Source organism: Sycon ciliatum, chromosome 10 (assembly GCF_964019385.1).
Source record: "Sycon ciliatum chromosome 10, ocSycCili1.1, whole genome shotgun sequence".
Classification (NCBI taxonomy): domain Eukaryota; kingdom Metazoa; phylum Porifera; class Calcarea; order Leucosolenida; family Sycettidae; genus Sycon; species Sycon ciliatum.
Window position 1 is genome coordinate 26,215,491 of NC_088652.1, and position 20,804 is coordinate 26,236,294.

General features: G+C 48.4%; 2 protein-coding genes across 2 annotated transcripts in view; one reads left to right on the plus strand and one right to left on the minus strand.

Moving 5' to 3' along the window:
• The first annotated feature begins 1,385 nt into the window (after positions 1–1,385).
• Positions 1,386–5,252, plus strand: LOC135826772 (uncharacterized protein K02A2.6-like). The gene has a single exon (XM_065339378.1). The coding sequence runs from the start codon at positions 1,386–1,388 to the stop codon at positions 5,250–5,252; it is 3,867 nt and encodes a 1,288-aa protein (XP_065195450.1).
• A 605-nt stretch (positions 5,253–5,857) lies between these two features.
• Positions 5,858–20,804, minus strand: part of LOC135826773 (heterogeneous nuclear ribonucleoprotein A3 homolog 2-like) — a 24,031-nt gene continuing 9,084 nt past the window's right edge. Inside the window, exons 5-9 of the mRNA XM_065339379.1 lie at positions 20,086–20,142; positions 19,562–19,705; positions 10,919–11,086; positions 7,677–7,696; positions 5,858–5,869 (exon numbers count right to left, since the gene is read on the minus strand). Of these exons, the coding sequence (XP_065195451.1) occupies positions 5,858–5,869; positions 7,677–7,696; positions 10,919–11,086; positions 19,562–19,705; positions 20,086–20,142 (401 nt within the window). The remainder of the gene's footprint in view (positions 5,870–7,676; positions 7,697–10,918; positions 11,087–19,561; positions 19,706–20,085; positions 20,143–20,804) is intronic.

Below are 20,804 nucleotides of genomic sequence, written 5' to 3' on the forward strand. Positions count from 1 at the left end.
ACGAAGGGACGATGATAACTACATTTAGAAAGACTGTTTATTACAATACGACTACGGAAACACAACTACAATTGTAGACATGACAAACTCAAGACGAAGACTGCTTTGTACACCGCAGCAACACGCGCGTGCACCAACACCACGTACACACGACGTACACAAAATAACGTACTACAACACACACATGGTGAAATACAGACTGGCAGTCCCAAGAACTCCTAGCAAGTGCAAGCAAGTACTAAAATTCACTCACTCTGAATTTTTCTGTTGTCAAGTAATGTTTACTTCTTTATCCAGTGTTGGCAGTTTGTGTGGGTGATGGCTGAAATGAGTATTCTGATTCCTCCAGTACCTTCTTTTCGTCAACCACCACAACATATCTGCGCTCTCGAGCCGACCTCGACACACTGCATACCCACGACTTCAGAGAGCCCAACTGTACATGTGTATAATCACTGGTGTGAATGTGTATTTATGTTGTTGTGTTGACCTGTGTAGCTGTCTCCTGCCATGTGCCTGACATTGCTAATGGCATAAGAAGCGTTCCAAGTACCAAATACGGCCAACAGGTGGAATACACATGTGACGAAGGTTTTTCGCCTGTACTACAAACAACTTGTCTGGCTACCGGGTTTCTACTTAATGAGCCAGCATGTAAACGTAAGTTTGACTTTGTGTGAGATCTCTGCCTCATCATGACAGTTGAAGGTGTTTTGCCCTCTCTTTTAGAAATTGGCTATGAACAAATTTAAATTGGCACTCATGTCAACCAACAAAGTAGCAAGGGTTAGGTCCAGAACGTTTTCTTGTCACATTTAATCAATTCTTCGGACCTTTCATGGCATGAGTTGCAAACTATATCACTTGTACATATTGTGACAGAGTGCCTGAAGATTTGCTTGATGATGATTTACCTGATGCCAACTCTCAGGACTTCACTGGCTTTCTTCACTTGTTCCCAGTCCCGTGCCATCTAAACACTTATACACAGGGACGACGATAACTACATTTAGAAAGACTGTTTATTACGAGACGACTTCGGAAACACAACTAGGCATGACAAACCCTAGACGAAGACTCAACACCACGTACACACGACGTACACAAAATAACGTACTACAACATAACTCCCTCCCAAGAGTAGAATCGTCCTTGTTGTGGTCCCGTTGTTGTACCCGATCCGTTCCGGGATCGGTTACCCATATGCATTCCCGTACTGTGTACATATATGGATCCTGGTTGTGCATCTTTATCTTTCGTTGTTCTATGTAAATAAACTTTAGTTGTTGTCTGGGACTTGTGAAATGAAGTTGATCTATGGAGTGCAGGAACTAACTTGATGTTCACTCAGGAACATTACATGGTGTCAGAAGTAGCAGTTAGTCATGTCGTCTGCCAAATTTCCTGTACCTGCCCCGTTCGATTTCTCCACCCCAGAAGCATGGCCACTCTGGAAGACCCGTTTTGAACGCTTTAGTTCTTTGTCCAAATTGGACGAGGCGGACGGGCAACGCCAAGTAGACACATTAGTTTACTCCATGGGAGCCGAAGCCGATCCTATCTTTGAGTCTCTATCTCTGTCCGCGGATGATAAGAAGAAACTCGACAAGGTACTGGAGGCCTTTGACAAGTATTTTCGCCCGGGTGTAAACGTAATCCACCAACGGACATTGTTTGAAAGGTGTGTCCAGAACCCAGGTGAATCCGTGGAAGAGTATGTGCGTCGTCTCCGTGCCGCAGCCAAATATTGCGCGTTTGACAAGTCCGATGAGCGTATCCGCGACAGGTTGGTGGCCCATATGACGAACCGAGAAGTTTCGAAGAAGCTACAGCTCAAGGATCACGCTCAGCTGACACTCGAGACTGCCGTGAGCTTGGCACGCAAAACGGAGTCCGTAAACGCCGAGGTCGCCCAGCAAACGCCCCGGGTGAGCCAAGCTGCTGCAGCTACCTCACCGCAACGGAAACACGGCAAGTCCCCTGCTTACGCAAGTTACGGATCGACGGGAAAGCGACCACAGGTCAAGTCCCAACGAGACTCGAGCAACAGTAAGAAGTGCTCGTGGTGTGGCTCCTCCAAAGACCACAAATCGAACCGTGACGAATGCCCTGCCAAGGACAAGTCTTGTAACAAGTGCCGTAAGTCTGGACACTTCGCCAGCGTCTGCCGGTCTGCCTCCGCCAGTGCAGCACACAACGATTATGTGCATGTAGCTGAGTTTGACTTGCAGTCGGACCCCGTCGGCGAAAATTTCCTTGGAGCTGCTTCTACCCACACCGCTGACGAGCCGTGGATAGTACGACTGGATCTGTGCGGCTCACACTTCGATTTCAAAATCGACACTGGAGCTGATCTCAACATTATGACGCAGGCCAGCTACAACTCTTTATCTGCACCGCCAGTACTCAGTCCGTGCCAGACACGTATGATTGGGCCTGATGGGAACCAGCTCACGATACAGGGTGAGTTCCACACTTGTGCTGTGTTCCGTGATGTACAGTACCCAGTCACTATCCTGGTCATTGCCACTGGTGGTGTCAACTTGCTGAGCAGGCAGACATCTGAACTGATGGGCCTAGTACAACGTCTTCATGTTGGCTCTTCAGATGCCCAGCCGAAAATCGGATGCATGCTAGGCAAGCCAGTCGAGATTGAGTTGAAGCCAGACTGCAAACCATACAACTGTGTAAATGCTCGACGCATTCCAATACACATCCGCCTCAAGGTTCGTACCGAGCTGGAGCGTATGGAAAAAGCAGGTGTCCAAACAAAAGTCGAGCAGCCGACCGACTGGTGTTCACCCCTCGTGTCGGTCCTCAAGCCAAACGGCAACGTGCGTGTATGCGTAGACCTCAAGCGCCTGAATGCCAGCGTCAAGAGAGAGCACTACCCGTTACCGACCGTGGACGACACGCTCGCACAACTCAACGGTTCTACCATATTCTCTACGCTGGACACCACGTCTGGCTTCTGGCAGATCCCACTCTCCGAGGAAGCGTCGTTGCTGACGACGTTTATCACTCCCTATGGCCGCTTCAAGTTCGAGCGCCTTCCCTTTGGCATAACGAGCGCGCCTGAGATATTCCAGCGCCGGCTACAAGGTCTATTCAGCGATATTCCCAACGTAGCAGTGTTCATAGACGACATCATCGTCTATGCTTCATCGATGGCTGAGCATGATGCTGCTCTGCTCGCCGTCGAGAACCGACTCCGTGATGCCGGTCTGACACTGAATCCGAACAAGTCTAAGTTCAGATGCACGTCCCTAAAGTACCTGGGCCATCGGATCAGCGACAAGGGTGTCCACCCTGACCCATCTAAGCTGGATGCCATTGAGCGCCTCGCAGCACCAGCTGATGTGGAAGAGCTCCGTCGTGCACTCGGACTCTTCACGTACCTCTCCAAGTTTCTGCCGTCATTGTCGACCGTAGCCGCCCCACTACGCGAGCTACTCCGGTGCGACGCGGCGTGGCAATGGACCAAAGCACATGAGCTAGCTTTCACAGAGCTCAAACGCCTAGCTGCCTCAGCCCCGTGTCTCGCGTACTACGACCCGTCTGCGCCGACCATCGTCACGGCTGATGCGAGCAGCTATGGATTGGGTGCTGCACTGCTACAGTTCCACGACAATGAGTGGAAGCCGGTCGCGTACGCCTCACGCACCATGACAGCAGCAGAGAAACGGTATGCCCAGATCGAGAAAGAGCTCCTCGCCTCGGTCTGGGGATGTGAACACTTCCATCAATACCTCTACGGAGCGCCCCGATTTACTATTCAGACGGACCACAAGCCGCTGGTCCCACTAATGAACACGCGTGACCTCGACCGAGTACCTCTACGCTGCCAACGTCTACTGATCAGACTCATGCGCTACGATGTACAGGCGGAGTACGTGCCTGGCAAGAACATGGTTCTCGCCGACACGCTGTCCAGAGCTCCTCTTCCTGACACGCCAGCAACCGAATCCGACCTACACAGTGACTCGGAAGCCACCATCGCCGCTGTCCTGTCGTCTCTATGCAGTCCTACCAAGCAACACGCTCTCGTTACAGCCACTGCTGACGATCCAGTCCTGCAACAAGTAATCCAGCATACCCTCCATGGCTGGCCGACCAAGGTCAACGCAGACCTGGAAGCCTACCGCAACGAACGTGGCTCGCTCTCAGTTCACGACGGTCTGCTGTACCACGGATTTCGGATCGTAGTCCCGGCATCCGAACGCAAAGCTACACTTGCCACTTTGCATGACGGCCACCAAAGCATAACCAAGTGCCTGGCCCGTGCGAAGTCCTCCGTCTGGTGGCCAGGTATCACACGTGCCATTTCAGAATGCGTGCAGAACTGCCTGACCTGCACCAAGCATCGTTTTCAGCCGCCAGAGCCTCTGTCTCCAACTGCGTTTCCCTCTTTGCCATGGGAGAGAATAGGAGTCGACCTTTGCCAACATGACGGTCAGGAGTACCTCATTGCTGTCGACTACTTCTCCAGGCACATTCACGCCATCCCGCTACGGAAGACTACCTCTGGAGCCGACATCAAGGAACTCCACGAGCTGTTTGCCATCCATGGCATCCCTCAAGTCCTTGTGTCGGACAACGGTCCACAGTTCGCAAGTGCTGAATTCGCCGCATTCACAGCCCAAATGCAGCTCACCCACCGCACCAGTAGCCCGCACTACCCACAGAGCAACGGTGAAGCTGAGCGAGCGGTTCGAACATTCAAGCGTCTCCTGAAGACCAACAACAGCCTCAACGATGCCTTACTCAACTACAGGTCAACACCCCTCGCAAATGGCTACTCGCCAGCCGAGCTCTTGTTTGGTCGTCGTCTACGCACACACCTCCCATGTACAGCGGAATCCCTCGCTCCAAGTTGGCCTGATATTTCCAAGCTAAGGAAGTTCGAGGTGAGGCAGAAAGACCGACAGAGTGAGACGTACGACTCGTCACACCGAGCACAATCTCTGCCACCATTGACCCAAGGCGACCGAGTCTGGGTGCAAGATCTCGCTTCCGAAGCCGTGATTGCAGACCGCGTCTCCGACAGATCCTATATTGTCACGACCGACAACCTGTCCGAGTACCGCCACAACCGTCGCCACGTCAAGTTGCTACCTGATGTGCAACCAACACCAACACCGCAGTTGAATGTCACTACACCTGCAGAACCTCCATCCGCTGATGTCGAGTTCCAGCCTACCTTGCGCCGATCAGCACGTCCATCCCGGCCGCTGAACAGACTCGACCTGTAAACGCATTAGTCATTGCTCATGCTATGATCACTCCAGTCGCTGACACTGATGATCGTGAACTGCATGTAGTATTTGTGTGTCTCTACCCTATCTCCTCTGTTTGTATATGACTAAATATTCTTCGAGCTGTTACCTCTGTAACCTCTCTCTCTTCGAACATAAAAAGGGAGATGTTGTGGTCCCGTTGTTGTACCCGATCCGTTCCGGGATCGGTTACCCATATGCATTCCCGTACTGTGTACATATATGGATCCTGGTTGTGCATCTTTATCTTTCGTTGTTCTATGTAAATAAACTTTAGTTGTTGTCTGGGACTTGTGAAGTGAAGTTGATCTATGGAGTGCAGGAACTAACTTGATGTTCACTCAGGAACATTACAGTCCTCAATTCTAATAATAAAACAGAGTAAAAAGAGGAATAGATCACACCAATCACTCAATCATACCACTCCAGTCACACCCAGAAATAATAAAACGTCTTCCTGCACTGCAGATTATAAAAATTTGACCGCCCACCCAGAACACCAGCCACGATCGCTGTCACAAATGTGGGAACTGAAAACCTCAAAAACTCTAAACTACTTCACTCAACACACCACCTCACGATCACGCAATATTCTAAAATGTGAGAGCACAACACATAGGAATTACAAATAGAACAGAATCCACTGGCTCTGTGGGGGCCTCTACAGTCCATTCAGAAAAGATGAGCGCTGGCTCTGAAGAGCTCCCGTGTTTGGCGATTTTGTGGCACACTGTGCAGTGCCTCGCGATTCGACACTTTAAAAAGGGTCCAAAAAAGGCACCTCAACTGAGGTTCGAACCGCAAATGTACTGTTATGCAAGTGGAGCGAACGGCCTGGATTTTCATAGGTTTTACCTAGGGCTGAAACAATTATATCAATAACTCGGATATCGATCGTTAACAGTGCAATCGATAATCGTTAGTGTTCCAAGTGAGTGCTTACGATTTTTATGCATGCATATCAGTGACAGTGTTCTAGCCCATGCACTCCATCCGATATTAAATTCGAGTGCTATCATGTACTTTCAAGCACAGAACATTTTGATAAGTGGTTTTGAAAAAGATTGGGAGAGAAGACTTTGCCTTTTCAGTTCTTTTTTTTTCAAGTCGGAGATGAAAGCAGTTTCCAAAGGGTGATAACAAGATTCTTCGCTCTGGAAACAACATGAAATTCTCTAGTTCATGTTGATAAAACCAGCCAGATGTCTACAGATGTCAACAGTGCGGTGCCACAAAAGTCTAAAGTAGCATGAGCATCTTGGACTTTCTTCGTAAACTGGTGTTCAAGGTACATGAGTAGAGCCAACAAGAATCGATAAAACCAATATATCGATCGTTAATGATATTGGTTGATCGTTAGGAGTTAATGAATGATCGTTTCAGCCCTAGTTACCCAACTCAGTGCTTTGGGGGTAAAACCTGGCCGAAATCCTATTCTTGTTATGGCTTGCTTTTTGGAGAAATAGATTTCAAAAACACAATTGGAAGAGCATTCCATGGGGGATTGCCAAAAGAATTGTGACGAAAACTCAAAATTTGACCCATTTATGGCCAAAAGCTAGGATATCATCTTTTTCTGAATGGACTGTAGTTATCCCCATAGAAGAGCAAATAAGAAGAAATGAACAGAGCACACGCGCTGTGCGGGCGCCTCTTTTCCCTCGAGGAGAGGAAATAATAAAGAACAAAATATTGGGAGTTCAGAAAGTGGTGGACATCACGCAACTGCATTGTAAATAAAAGAGGGTTTGTCAACTGACAACCGCTCTATTTAGTTGCTATTCACTCTTTAGATGAAAATTCTTTTATTAATGATGTCGAAAAGTTATTGACGTTTCGGGCCAGTCACCCATCGTCAGAACAATGTACATGTACAAGGAGCGAACCTGGCCTTTTATAACGAAAGCTAGCGAGAGCGTATGTAAAAGCACACACAATAGCCTTATGCAATTGAGTGTCTGAATTTGCATGTACAACCGACAAGGAGAAATGCGCTGAAAGAGTGGGTATGCAACAGCTCAGCAGATAAAGCGCAGGAAATGTGTGTACTAACGTGTATACCACGATAATTATGTGTACAACCCTGTATAGACACAGCAAGATTTAGCAGTTTCACTGTGAGGGTGCTAGCGCCTTCAATGGCCATTCGAAGGAGATATTGATCTCCGGACGACGCTCTCGAATCTCGATGGACTCCCTAATTTTCCTTCTGTTCATCCGTGTTTCCACGGCGAGTACTTGGGCCCCAATGAAAATCACATCTGTGCTCTTGATGGTTCCGTGCTGCTGGTGATCAGTAGCCATGTGTTTACCCACGGTTTGTCGAGCATCCTGTGACGTGCTTCATAGTGATGTTCCTCGAACCGGTCTCTTGCGACCCTGAGGGTCTCACCGACATACCGCTTCCGACACAGTGCACACTTCATCATAAAATATTGGGAGAACAGAAAATACAAAAACTCACATACTTGTTGTACATGTGGCTGTGCTTGTGTCTCTTCGTTGTACATGTGGTTGTGTTGTACATGTGGTTGCACGTGTAGCTCTCTGTCGTACATGTGGCTGCTTTTGTGTCTCTTTGTTGTACATGCTGCTGAGTCGTGGTACATGCTGCTGCGCTAGCGAGCTGTTTTTGACTCCTGCGTACATGCGGCTGCCCCGTCTTCTGTCCCCGTTGTGTACACACTTGCTCGTCTTGTCCCCGTTGTACGCCTTCACAATAATATAATTATTCTGTTGTCTCGTCTTGTATCAGTGTCAGTCGTCCGTCGTTCATTGTCAGTGTTAGTTGTCTGATATGAGTTCTCCGGTCACCGCTTGAAGTAAGCCTAAGAAAAAGCTCTCTCTCAATCTGTACTAGTCCTTTGTTGTGTGGCGTGGCAAAGGAGCGTAGAGAAATTAATAGTAATAGTTCGTCCTTTGGGCTAGACGACATACTCATCATGTTCACAACAACACACGTACCCTCTCACAACCGAAACTCCTCACGCCGTCACGTCGTCCATAAATCATGAGCGCTGTTCAACATCGACGTCATGATATTCTTGTCCTTGCCACATCGATTGACTTCCTCCTTCCGTTCCTTCCTTTTCCCAGTTCTTTCTTCTTCTCGGCATAGTTTTACATCGAGTCCGGGACCACTCAATGACGACGAGAGACGGGAGAGTTGATTGATGAAGGATGATGACGACAGACGAACTTGTTGAGGACTGACGAAACTAAGTTTTGACGATAGGACGACTAGAAATGTCAACAGAAACTTTGAACGAAGGCCACGCAGGACGAATCCAGTAGTTGAATTTTACAACAAATTTCACCGCTGCCACCAATGTTGTAACTGGCTTTCTTCACTTGCCCCCAGCCCCGTGCCATCTCCGAACTTATACAAAGGGACGACGATAAATACATTTAGAAAGACTGTTTATTACAATATGACTTCAGAAACACAACTACAATTGTAGACATGAAGACGAAGACTGCTTTTCACACCACAGCAACACGCGCATGCACCAACACCACGTACACACGACGTACATGTCGTCGCGCGAGAGATGAGCTGCCTCTTCTACGCTCTCGCCACGCCACAAATGCAAAAGGACTAGTACATTGGTTTGTTCTCATGTTGGAGAGAGAGAGAGAGAGATTTTCATTACCACACTTCAGGACGGGAGGAGAGAACTCAACACTAACAACTAACGACAACTAACAACGAACGACTGACATTGAGACAAGACGAGACAACAGAATATAATAGTGAAGGCGTACAACGGGGACAAGACGAGCAAGTGTGTACACAACGGTGGCAGAAGACGGTGCAGCCGCATGTACGCATGAGTCAAAAACAGCGCAGCAGCGTGTACCACGGCGCAGCAGCATGTACAACAAAGAAACAGAAAAGCAGCAGCATGCACGACAAAGAGCTCCACCTGAAACCGCATGTACAACGAAGAGCCACAGGCGCAACACCACATACACACGACGTACACAAAATAACGTACTACAACACACACATGGTGAAATACAGACTGGCAGTCCCAAGAACTCCTAGCAAGTGCAAGCAGGTACTAAAATTCACTCACTCTGAATTTTTCTGTTGTCAAGTAATGTTTACTTCTTTATCCAGTGTTGGCAGTTTGTGTGGGTGATGGCTGAAATGAGTATTCTGATTCCTCCAGTACCTTCTTTTCGTCAACCACCACAACATATCTGCGCTCTCTAGCCGACCTCGACACACTGCATACCCACGACTTCAGAGAGCCCAACTGTACATGTGTATAATCACTGGTGTGAATTTGTATTAATGTTGTTGTGTTGACCTGTGTAGCTGTCTCCTGCGATGTGCCTGACATTGCTAATGGCATAAGCAGCGATTCAAGAATCCAATACGGCAAACAGGTGGAATACACATGCCATGTAGGTTTTTCGCCTGTACTAAACACAACTTGTCTGACTACCGGGCTTCTACTTAATAGGCCAGCATGTAAACGTAAGTTTGACTTTGTGTCCTATCTCTGCAGTAATGTCCTATATCGAATAATGCCCCAGTTTCTAAGAGCCAGTAAAAAAATAAAGCCCTCTCTTGAATAGTGCCCCCCCCCCCGGCTTGTAACCAAGCGCATGTGCAAGTTTCGTGTTCTTTTGCTAATATTCTTGTCCATGTCATTGCACTGGTGGTTTCAGGATCAACATCGCATGTTTCCTTGCCCTTTCTGTTGAGCCGTGATAGATAACAGTACACTTTAGGCTGTCGCACGGAGAACCAAGGATAAATTTATAGAAAAGAAAACAGAACCCAGGAGCTAGAAGTCACGCTAAGATGTCGGTCAGTGCCGTGCAATCCTATCGCATGAGCTGATTGTTTAGTAACTGGTGGTGTTAGTGGACAGTATAGCGTAACTTTTAGTTCCTTGGTCCTTCTTCTTTTCTATAACTTTAGGCTCTGTTCTTCTTTGTCCTCTTTTGTTTTTATGCTGGATGACGTGAATGTACCAGCATTGAAAAAAGAAGTTCAAAAAATAGGACCGTCTGTTGAATAGTGCCCTCTCTTGAATAGTGCCCCATCTGTGTTGAACATTGAAAAAATACCGTATTTCCCCGTAAGTCAGTTCTCCCCAATGACTTAGTACCCCCTATAAAAGCACACTTTCCACTGCCGAGGTTATCACCCCGAAAGACAGTTCCCCCCGAAAGATAGTAAGTTCGTACCCGTCCTACATGCACAGACACCGTACAGTACATACATCATATGCACAGACACTAGAGTTGCGCAGGCTTCCTACTGCGTGTCATTTACCCCGATAAAAATGTACTCCCCGAAAGTTAGTAATCATGTGGCTGCTAAGTTCGAAAGTTAGTACGTACTAACTTACGGGGAAATACGGTAGTGCCTCAGGGGCACTAATCGCGCGTCTACCGTATTCACTGCCAGTCGATAACTCTCTGTGCATTTGGGGTACGGTTCAAATCCACCAACTGTATATACCGCCCCCACCATAACCAGCACCAGCACCACCAGCACCAGCACCAGCACCACCAGCACCACCAGCACCACCAGCACCACCAGCACCACCACCACCACCACCACCACCACCACCACCGCCACCGCCACCGCCACCACCACCACCCCTTCCTGTTATGCATACCAGCACCACCACCAGCACCACCACCACCACCACCACCGCCGCCGCCGCCGCCGCCGCCGCCGCCGCCGCCGCCACCACAACCGCTGCCGCCACCACCGCCGCCGCCGCCGCCGCCGCCGCCGCCACCACCACCGCCACCACCACCACCACCACCACCACCACCACTTCCTGTTATGCATAGCGCCCAGCAGTTGGAGCGGGCCCTGCTCTAAGTTGCCGTTAGCGTGTTTTACTGGAAACCTCCAGAGATGCCGGTGTGGAAAGTTGGCTTGCGGCAGAGCTGCTTGCGTTCTGTAGATTCCTCCTGAACAAGTCTGCCTTTCGATATGCAGTGGCAATTTGTTACGGCTGGCCACTGGATGAACCACAATCATCTTGCGTATGTGGAGTGGCCATGTCACTCGATCACGCTGCGGTATGTCCAAAAGGGGGCTACCCCAGTCTGCGCCATAATGAGATTCGGGACCTGCTGGCGGAGGTGTTGTTTCGGCCGGAATCATTTCAGATGTAAGGATAGAGCCTACGTTGCTGCCTTTGACTGCCAAGTGAGTGGATGGTGCCACTGCCAGTCGTTTTGCTGAGGCTCGTTTAGATATCAGTGCAAGGGGCTTCTGGTCTCGACAGCAAAATGCATTTTTTGATGTGAGGGTCACCCACCCCTCGGTGCCCTTGCTGTCGAGATCAGATGTACTTGCCCAGTTGTCTCGTAATGAAGCCCAGAAGAAACGGGCCTACCTACAACGTGTCGGATTGATGTTGAGCGAGGCACCTTCACACCTTAGGTTTTCGCGACCAATGGCATGTGCGCCTCAGATGGTTCCCGTGCTCTAAAAAAACATTGATCAGCTCTTTGTCAAAAAGTAGTCAGAATTCAATAGGAATGTCGCATTTGCGCTGCAGGATCTCATTTATTTTAATCTGCTGGCTGATTACTTACTTTCGTGGGTGCATATCTTCATATGTATGTCTACTACTTTTCTTTTATTGATTTGGCCGTGGTTGGCTATCACCCCTCTCTCATTCAATATTGGCATTGCTTGACACGAGATGATGATGCAATAATAATAATTATTATACTGCCGAAAGCATGCAGCAATTTCATTTCCGGACCAATGCCGTTTGCTCCAGTTGTGAGTGGAAGTATACCGTATTTCTGCGCATATAAATCCATGGCGTTATGGGTGAACCATCGCTGTTTTGGACCAAATATTTGGAGAAAATAGTCTCGGTTTTAACGCTATGGCGCTAAAGTGATAGACCCGTACATGCAAAAACATCGGCAGAGTATGAACTACGATATCGTTGCACGTTCATGTCAGTCGAGCATTCATGTACTTTCAATTTTCCCTGAAAATTTCAAATTGTGAACCTATTGTGTACAAGGTGGCATACAAACTTGTGTGAAGGTGCGGTGGCGGTAAGGCATGTGACAGTGGGGATGGGTACATGCCGAGAGAGTCACCGCTACTGTAGGTTCACTGAGAAAATTGAACTCACCTTTAACGCCAGATGCAACTTCCTCCGCATTGAATTTTGTTCACTTATAACACCATGACTTTATAAGTGAGGGTGGCTTTATATTCGGATATAACACCATGGCTTTATATGCGCGGAAATACGGTATAAGGCCGGCCATTCAGGTGCTGTGGAGGCCTTCTGTCTTCCTGCTGTAGATATGTTGTAGTACGTCATTTTGTGTACGTTGTGTGTACGTCGTGTTGGTGCATGCGCGTGTTGCTGTGGTGTGAAAAGCAGTCTTCGTCTTGAGTTCGTCATGTCTAGTTGTGTTTCCGTCGTCGTCTTGTAATAAACAGTCTTCCTAAATGTAGTTATCGTCGTCCCTTTGTATAAGTGTGGAGATGGCACGGGACTGGGAGCAGGAGAAGAGAAAGGCAGTTATAACATTGGTGGCAGTGGTGATAGAAATTCAGTTGTTGTCAACTTCTGGATTCATCCTGCGTGGCCTTCGCTCCCAGTTTCCGATGTCATCTCCAGCCGTCCTATCGTCAAAGCACCAAGCAGTTCGTCCGTCATCCTCGTCCTTCATCATTCGTCTCTACCGTCTCTTGTCAGTCGTCGTCACTGGTGGTCCCGGACACGACGTAAAACTGTGCCCAGAAGAAAAGCTAAAAAAAGAAGAAGGATGGATGGTCCCGGACACGACGTAAAACTGTGCCCAGAAGAAATACTGAAACAGAAAAAAGGAGGATGGAAGGTGAAGGCTGCAGTGTGAGGATGTCGACGCTGAGCAGTGCTCCCGGTTGAGATGGCGGACGACATGGCAGACGGCGTGAGGAGTTTCGTTGGTGAGAGGATACGTGTGTTGTTGTGAACGTGATGAGTATGTGAGTTTTGTATTTTCTGTTCTCCCAACATTTTTGTTCTTTATTATTTGCTCTCCTTGAGGGTAAAGAGGCGCCCGCACAGCGCCCAGCGCGCGTGTTCTGTTCGCTTTTTGATTTGCTCTTCTATGAGGATAACTAGAGGTCCCCACAGAGCCAGTGGATACTGTTCTTCTTGTTATTCTTATGAATTGTGCTCTCACATTTTAGAATTTTTGCGTGATCGTAAGGTGATGTGTTTAGTGAAGCATTAGTTAGAGTTTTTCAGGTTATCAGTTCCTACACGTGTGACAGCGATCGTGGCTGGTGTTCTGGGTGGGCGGACAGAGTTAAAAAAAATAATCTGCAGTGCAGGCAGAGGTATTTTATTTCTGGGTGTGACTGGTGTGGTATTGTTGTAGTACGTTATTTGTGTACGTTGTGTGTACGTCATGCTGGTGCATGCGCGTGTTGCTGTGTTGTGAAAAGCAGTCTCCGTCTTGAGTTCATGATGTCTTCGTCTTGAGTTCGTCATGTCTAGTTGTGTTTCTTCGTCGTGTCAATAAACAGTCTTCTAAATGTAGTTATCGTCGTCCCTTTGTACAAGTATGGAGATGGCACGGGACTGGGAGCAGGTAGAGGAAGGGAGTTACAACATTGGTGGCAGCGGTAATGGAAATTGTTGTAAACTTCAACTTCTGGATTCGTCCTGCGAGGCCTTCGCTCCCAGTTTCCGATGCCATCTCCAGTCGTCCTATCGTCACAGTTTCGTCCGTCTTCAAGAAGTTCGTCCGTCGTCCTCGTCCTTCATCATTTGTCTCTCCCGTCTCTTGTCAGTCGTCGTCACTGGTGGTCCCGGACACGACGTAAAACTGTGCCCAGAAGAAAAACTGAAACAGAAAAAAAAGAAGGATGGAAAGTGAAGGCTGCCGTGTGAAGATGTGGACGCTGAGCAGCGCTCCTTGAGATGGCGGACGGCATGGCAGACAGCGTGAGGAGTTTCGTTGGAGAGGGTACGTGTGTTGTTGTGAACGTGATGAGAATGTGAGTTGTGTATTTTCTGTTCTCCCAACATTTTGTTCTATATTATTTGCTCTCCTCGAGGGTAAAGAGGCGCCCGCACAGCGCGTGTGCTCTGTTCGTTTTTTGATTTCCTCTTCTATGAGGATAACTAGAGGCTCCCACAGAGCCAGTGGATTCTGTTCTTTTTGTTATTCTTATGATTTGTGCTCTCACATTTTAGAATTTTTGCGTGATCGTGAGTGAAGTTAGTTTGAGTTTTTCGGGTTATCAGTTCCCACACGTGTGACAGCGATCGTGGCTGGTGTTCTGGGTGGGCGAACAGAGTGTCAGGAAAATGCCTTTTGTACCACATTTTTTTATGGCTTGGTGGGACTGGCAGCCATAACTTTTAAAGCTTTCTTTCAGTGTGTAATACTGCTGAATCTGCAGGTAGCTTATTGCAAAATGGCGGTCGAAAAATCTTTGGAAACCACTTTTTTTGACCCGGTGCACGCGCCTGCTCAAGAACAACCACTATCCCACTGCGATCATCCAATCAGCCATACAACACGCCATACAAAGACACCACTGCACCACATCACGGCGGAGTACCGGCAGTCATCATCTCAGTCAAGCGCAACCGGAGAAAAAGAAATACACATATTCTATCATCAAGGTGCCATGCATCAATGAGAGGCTCGCTAACAATGTCCGAAAAACCGTCAGATCATTCAGTAAAGACGTACGTGTTGTCTTCACGTCTGGACGTTCGTTGTGTGACATGTTGGTGCCGTCGTCACTCAGCCGGCCTAATTTCCTGAGAACGGTACAGCGGCAGAAGAAGAAGAAGAGGGGAAGGGGCAGGCCGGCTGAGTGTCGTGGATGTGATGCTGGCCTTCAACGGAATACGTGTATGTCTAAGGATGTTGTATATTCGTTGAGGTGTGCTGTCTGTGGCGAGGAATATGTCGGTGAGACTGAGCAAACGGTGAGGAAACGCAGCGAGGAGCACCATGGCCAGGCCAAGAATGCCACACAGGGAAAGCCTTGGGGTGAACATTACCGCAAGAAACGCCACATTTTCCCTGAGTCATCTCTGCCATTCTCCCATGCCTCGATTCTCGCCCAGAGGCAGAGATCCTACGTAGACCGCCGAATCATGGAGGCGCTCTTCAAGCGAAAGAGGAAGCCGGCGGTGAATATGGACAAGGGCTGGCGTTTGTTGGGCGATGTTTAGGTGCTTGGGTGCTATTTGTCACTGATATGTTCAGTTTGTGCTTTTTGTAACAGTACACACACGCTTCCTTTAGCTGGGGATGGTGTGATGCTACTGGCACTGCTTGGTTTTGGGGGATTGTCATGTTCTAGCCTGCTTCGTGTGGTTCTTTACTGCTTCTATTGCTGCTTCTGCTGCTGCTGTTGCTGCTGGTTTTGTTTGCCGTTTTTGAGTAGTGGTGTATAAGGGACCATCGCAAAAGTTCGCAGAAGCCCCTGAAACGAAGAGCATACGTTTGGGGGGGAGGGAGTCGGTGTCGAAAATCGCAAACCAGGCTTCAATTCAAAAAAGTATTGACGACATGTAGGAGCTGATATAGATTAGCATGCCATCACAGCCGGCGTAGATCGCTTGTCAGGACGCGTAATCCATTCATGCAACTGCGCGTGTCGCGTAATGCTCAAAGGATACAACTGCATAGCTCTAGTCTAGCTGTTCTCGTTCTTAGATCACCCACTGCAAGGTGATATCATCGTTGCATTTATAAAGTGCTGTACATTGTTACACACTGATACAACAATGCTTGTGTAGTATATTATAATAATTATTATGTGTGAGCATCCAAGTGAAATAATGAAGCCCATATTGTGACTGTCGTTTCGTTTGAGGGGGGAGGGAGGGGGGGGGGGTCAGGCCCGAAACTAACGGTCTTCGTTTCGGGGGCTTCTGCGAACTTTTGCGATGGTCCCTAACTGTGTGAAACTTGTATCTCTTTGGTCCTCTTTTTCCTGTAAATTAATCCTTGCATCTCCACCCGAGTCTAATTTTGCTCGGGAATTTGTTGTGCAATTAAAAATCAAATCGAGTTAGTCTTGTCAGGCAATGGGCCCTCTCATTTCATGAAAGGCCGCAATAAAAGCTCAAATCTACAACATCGGCAGATTGCTGATGTGTTCCTTTTCACGAGGGCCAGTCTTTCCCCCGCCAGGGTACCTTTTAAAAGTTAAAAATTCCTGCGGATGTTCTTGAACCTTGAACACATGCCCGGTTTCTATTACTACACAAAGGAATGTGACTCGACATCCATAGCCGTAGCAAACGCCTCCAAATCTAACGTCCAGGGTCAGAGCTTGAAACCTAGCCGCAACATTTAGGTCATGTGCATGTCGTTGAGCTTGACCCCACGGAAATGTGTTTATTTTTTTAAATGTTTCCTACCGTCTTGGTGCAGTCGTGTCCAAAATAGACCATTTGCGCAAATAATAGTAGGGGGGGGGCGAAAGGGGGCAAGCGTACGCGTAGGGGGGCGTCAGGTGACCCAGCGCTGCAGCAGCGCGCATGCAGCAGCGCTGGGTCAAGCAGACAAAGTACACACTTTCTTGCTGGTTTTGTTTTTTCCGAGTAGACAGAGCTGGTGCACAGTCGAGTCACACGGTCATGGAGGGTGAGGACGGCAGAGTCGGTGCGAGTAGTGTCGGAGAGCTGGTAGAAGAGGTTCCTCAGCCTTCTCGGACTATAAAGCAGCTGAGAGATTATCTACAAAAGCAGGGTGGTTTGTTGACAGGATGGAAAGCGGAGCTACTTACGAGGTCGTTCATACGGGGCTTCGTCGACTGATTTTTTTTACCTTCACTCACGAACTGCGCGTGACATTTGTTCTACATCCAGGGCGTTATTCTACAAATCCAATCCCGAAGCACCAAGAAGCAAGCGGTCGACCCGTGATGCAGCTCCCGTCGCCACGCGCACTCCAGCACCAGTATTTCCTGACTCTGGCTGGACCCAAGACAGATCGAAACTTGCTCGTGTAACAGCATCCACGATCTTGTCTCCTTTGCTGCTTACTGGAAAGCAAGTTCGCACCAGTGAGAGCCATGTACTCATCATCAGGAAGCCGCTAGATCGGGGACACGAGCTGTATTTTGGTGGATATATTCACGATGTTAGTGTGTGCTGTGTGGAGGCCGAGATTTTTATCGAAGCCAAGTGCTGGGCAACCCAGAAAAAGTCTACCAAGTACAGCTTGCGACTTGTGTTCACAGATGACGCCAAAAATGATAGTGCTGTGCTAGATTTTGCTGTGTGCGTGAGCGCTGTGTTGCTGGTGGAGATGGTGGGCTCTGCTCTCATGTGTTTGCTGTGTTACTGGTGCTTAGATTTTGGATTTCAGTTTCGGCAGCCTCCGACACGATACTCAAACTCACTCTCACTTTCTCCTCGCCGCGGCTTCTTGGCTTTTGGCTCGACATCGAGCCTCTTTAGTAAAGAATGACGAACAAGTGGAGCACTTCGACGATCCGCAGGAGAGGGTCTCTCGGCTGGTGGTCGCCGAAAGGAGAAAACACTGGGGATGCTTTCCTGCTTCAAACGACGATGCGGAGTCCCAGAAGCTAATGCAGGCAGCCCGGGTAGATCTGGATGGAAGTCTTTTTCCCTGAAATGTTCACTGCAAACAACAGTGCTGGATGAGATCGTGAAATGCGCTCCCTTTTCGCGCTTACATGCCTGCACCCATCTCGCCCTTAGGTCGGGATCTTTGGGATACTTATGAAAATGTAGGAGTTGCATTTTAATAGAAAGTATATTTTTCGCAGTAAAAGAGTATTTATTTGTAGAGCTTGTGTTGATACAGATTCCTAGGTTCAAACCCCAAGATGGGCAGTTAGTTACATTTTTCTCTCCTTGCGTATTTTGTATCTGCATGTTATTACCCTTTCCGTGAGTCGCTCATGAGTAATGTATGAGTCGTGTATGGCTTAACCCGTATTTACCCGTATGACTGCTGCTAGTGTTATTGTTCTAGAACATTGGCATAATTAACCAATCACAGTTCACAGCTCTGGAATATTCTAGAATTTCGTCGGCAACCGGTTTATATAAATTACTGATTGGTTGATGACCTAAAAACATGGCTGCCGTTCGCCGCGTGTTTTGTCTTCTTGCATTGTTCTTTTCTTGTGCTCTTTTCACTTCTTATCTTTACTTGCCGAGTGTGTAACTAATAATTCTGTCCTAACGAGTATTCGTGAAACCACAAAGTGAGTGCTTTGTTTGAGTGTGTGAAATTGTCTCCGAGGGCCAGCTACTACAAAAAGACAGATCTCGTTGATCTGATCGGCGATTTGAGCAGCCAAACACAGAGCAGTGGTCGTGCGATGGCATCGTGAGGCGAAGGAAAACTACCGACTGAACTACAACCAAACCATTTCAAAACAAAAACAAGAAACACCGTACCCACGGCCACCGGCACCAACAAGCACACGAAATCTCCGTGCAGTACACCACGTACACGCTGTACTTGCACTGTGCAGTGTGCACGGTTGGCCCACGCGCGATCTCATGCACGATGGGGCCCCCCTATAGACCATGCCTTGCCCCCTTACGCCCCCCTACTTTATTTTGTCAAATGGTCTATTGTCTCAATCTCTTGCAGGTGGAACTACAGTGACTGCAAGTTCATAATAGAGAGGTTTTGCAGAGCGAACGTTCGCAATGATTTTCGCGTTCCGGGTTGCGAAAACTATTGCGAACGTTCGTGCGAAATTTGTGTTTTGCATGTTTTTCGCTCCAAGAAATTTTCGCGTGCACTCGCTTGTTTGAGACGTACAGTGACAGTGAGTGGTCTTCATCCGATTATTTTTGTTGTTGCGAGTGGTGGCACCTAGAGTCACGGCCTGAGACGAGAGCTCCTTGACTACCTTGTCCATGGCCGGAGACCCACAGTCACAAACGGGTTGGCTTGTGCCGTAATCTGGCGCATCAACACCTGAAATTCAAAGAGGCATCGGTGCATCGTTGATGTAACCGACTCTGAGCAGTGAGAAGACGAGCAGGCAGGAGATGGTCCCGGAGATGAAGCAACACGGGCCGCCACACGTATAGCCTAGCTAGCACCCGCGGACCAAGCCAAGAGTAGAGATCAAGCACAAACATGAGGACTGAGGGTGGCTCACCGTGCACGAACAGTCCACAAAGACGAAAATTACTGCGAAAGTTTGCATGTATCTCGCTCCAAGAAATGTTCGTGTGCACTCGCTTGTTTTTGAGAAGTCGTCTCCATCCGATTATTTGTTTGTTGCGAGTGGCGGCACGCGCACCAGGTACCGTGAGTCACGGCCTGAGACGAGAGCTCTTTGACTACGTTTGTCCATGGCCGGAGACCCACAGACAAACGGGTCGGGTTGGCTTGTGCCGTAATCTTGTGCATCACCACGTGAGATTCAAAAGGCATCATTGATGTAACCGACTCTGAGCAGTGAGAAGACGAGCAAGCAGGAGATCGGAGATGGTTCTGGAGATGAAGCAACACGGGTTGCCACAAGTATAGGAAAGCTAGCACTCGCGGACCAAGCCAAGAGACTTTGAAGAGTAGAGATAAAGCACAAACATGAAGATCACCGACACCAGGCTGACCAGCGGTCCACAAAGAGCGAAAATTACTGCGACAGTTTGTTTCGCGTTTCCTGCAACTTTCGCGTTCAAAACTGCGAACGTTCGCACGAAGTTTCGCTTTTTGTGACGTCAAACGAATATTCGCGCGAACGTTCGCTCTGCAAAACCTCTCTAATGTGAATAATGTTGTGCTACAACTCGTCTCTCAGTTCACCTGCTATACAGTATGTACCTACTTATGTTCTCTGTTGTTGCAGCTGTCCACTGCAGCGTGCCAGTCATTGCTAACGGAGCTACCAGCAGGACATATATCACGTATGATGAAACATTGGTATACACATGCAATGCGGGTATGAGGCCTAAAACTGGTCTTACCGTGAAATGTACATCTACCGGAACTCTGAGTCACCAGCCTGTGTGTGAGCGTAAGTTTGATTTCTCCTGGAGTATCTGCTTTGCTGCGGTAGTCCAATGTGTTTTCGCTTCATGTTTTTTTAGAGAGGGAAAATCATCTCTTCAGACTTCGAATGGTTCAACAGAGGGTAAATACCTGGCAGTGGACCCACAGTTAATTGGGAACTCGGGGCCTGACACTAGGGAAACATGGAGGCAGTGAACGGGAGTCTTGGTCTTTGACCACTTGCTGGTGGTCTGATCTACTCACCTCCCACTGCTTTAGGAGCTGCATCTGTGCCTTAGATCTTTGCAGGGTGGTAGCGTTCATACGCATGCTGAGAACTCAGTCTAACTGAATCTCAAGCGAACCGTGAATTTTTTTAAATTTTCGAATGTCATGGCAACTCTCAGGACTCCTTTGTCCTATCTACCTGGAATCCATCTACCCCCCCCCCCCCTACTCTCTGGCACCGTTCAATAGGTTATCGTCACTGTAGTATTGCTGCACTTGCACGATTTGAGCTCTCTCTCTCTTTCTCTCTCTCTCTCTCTCTCTCTC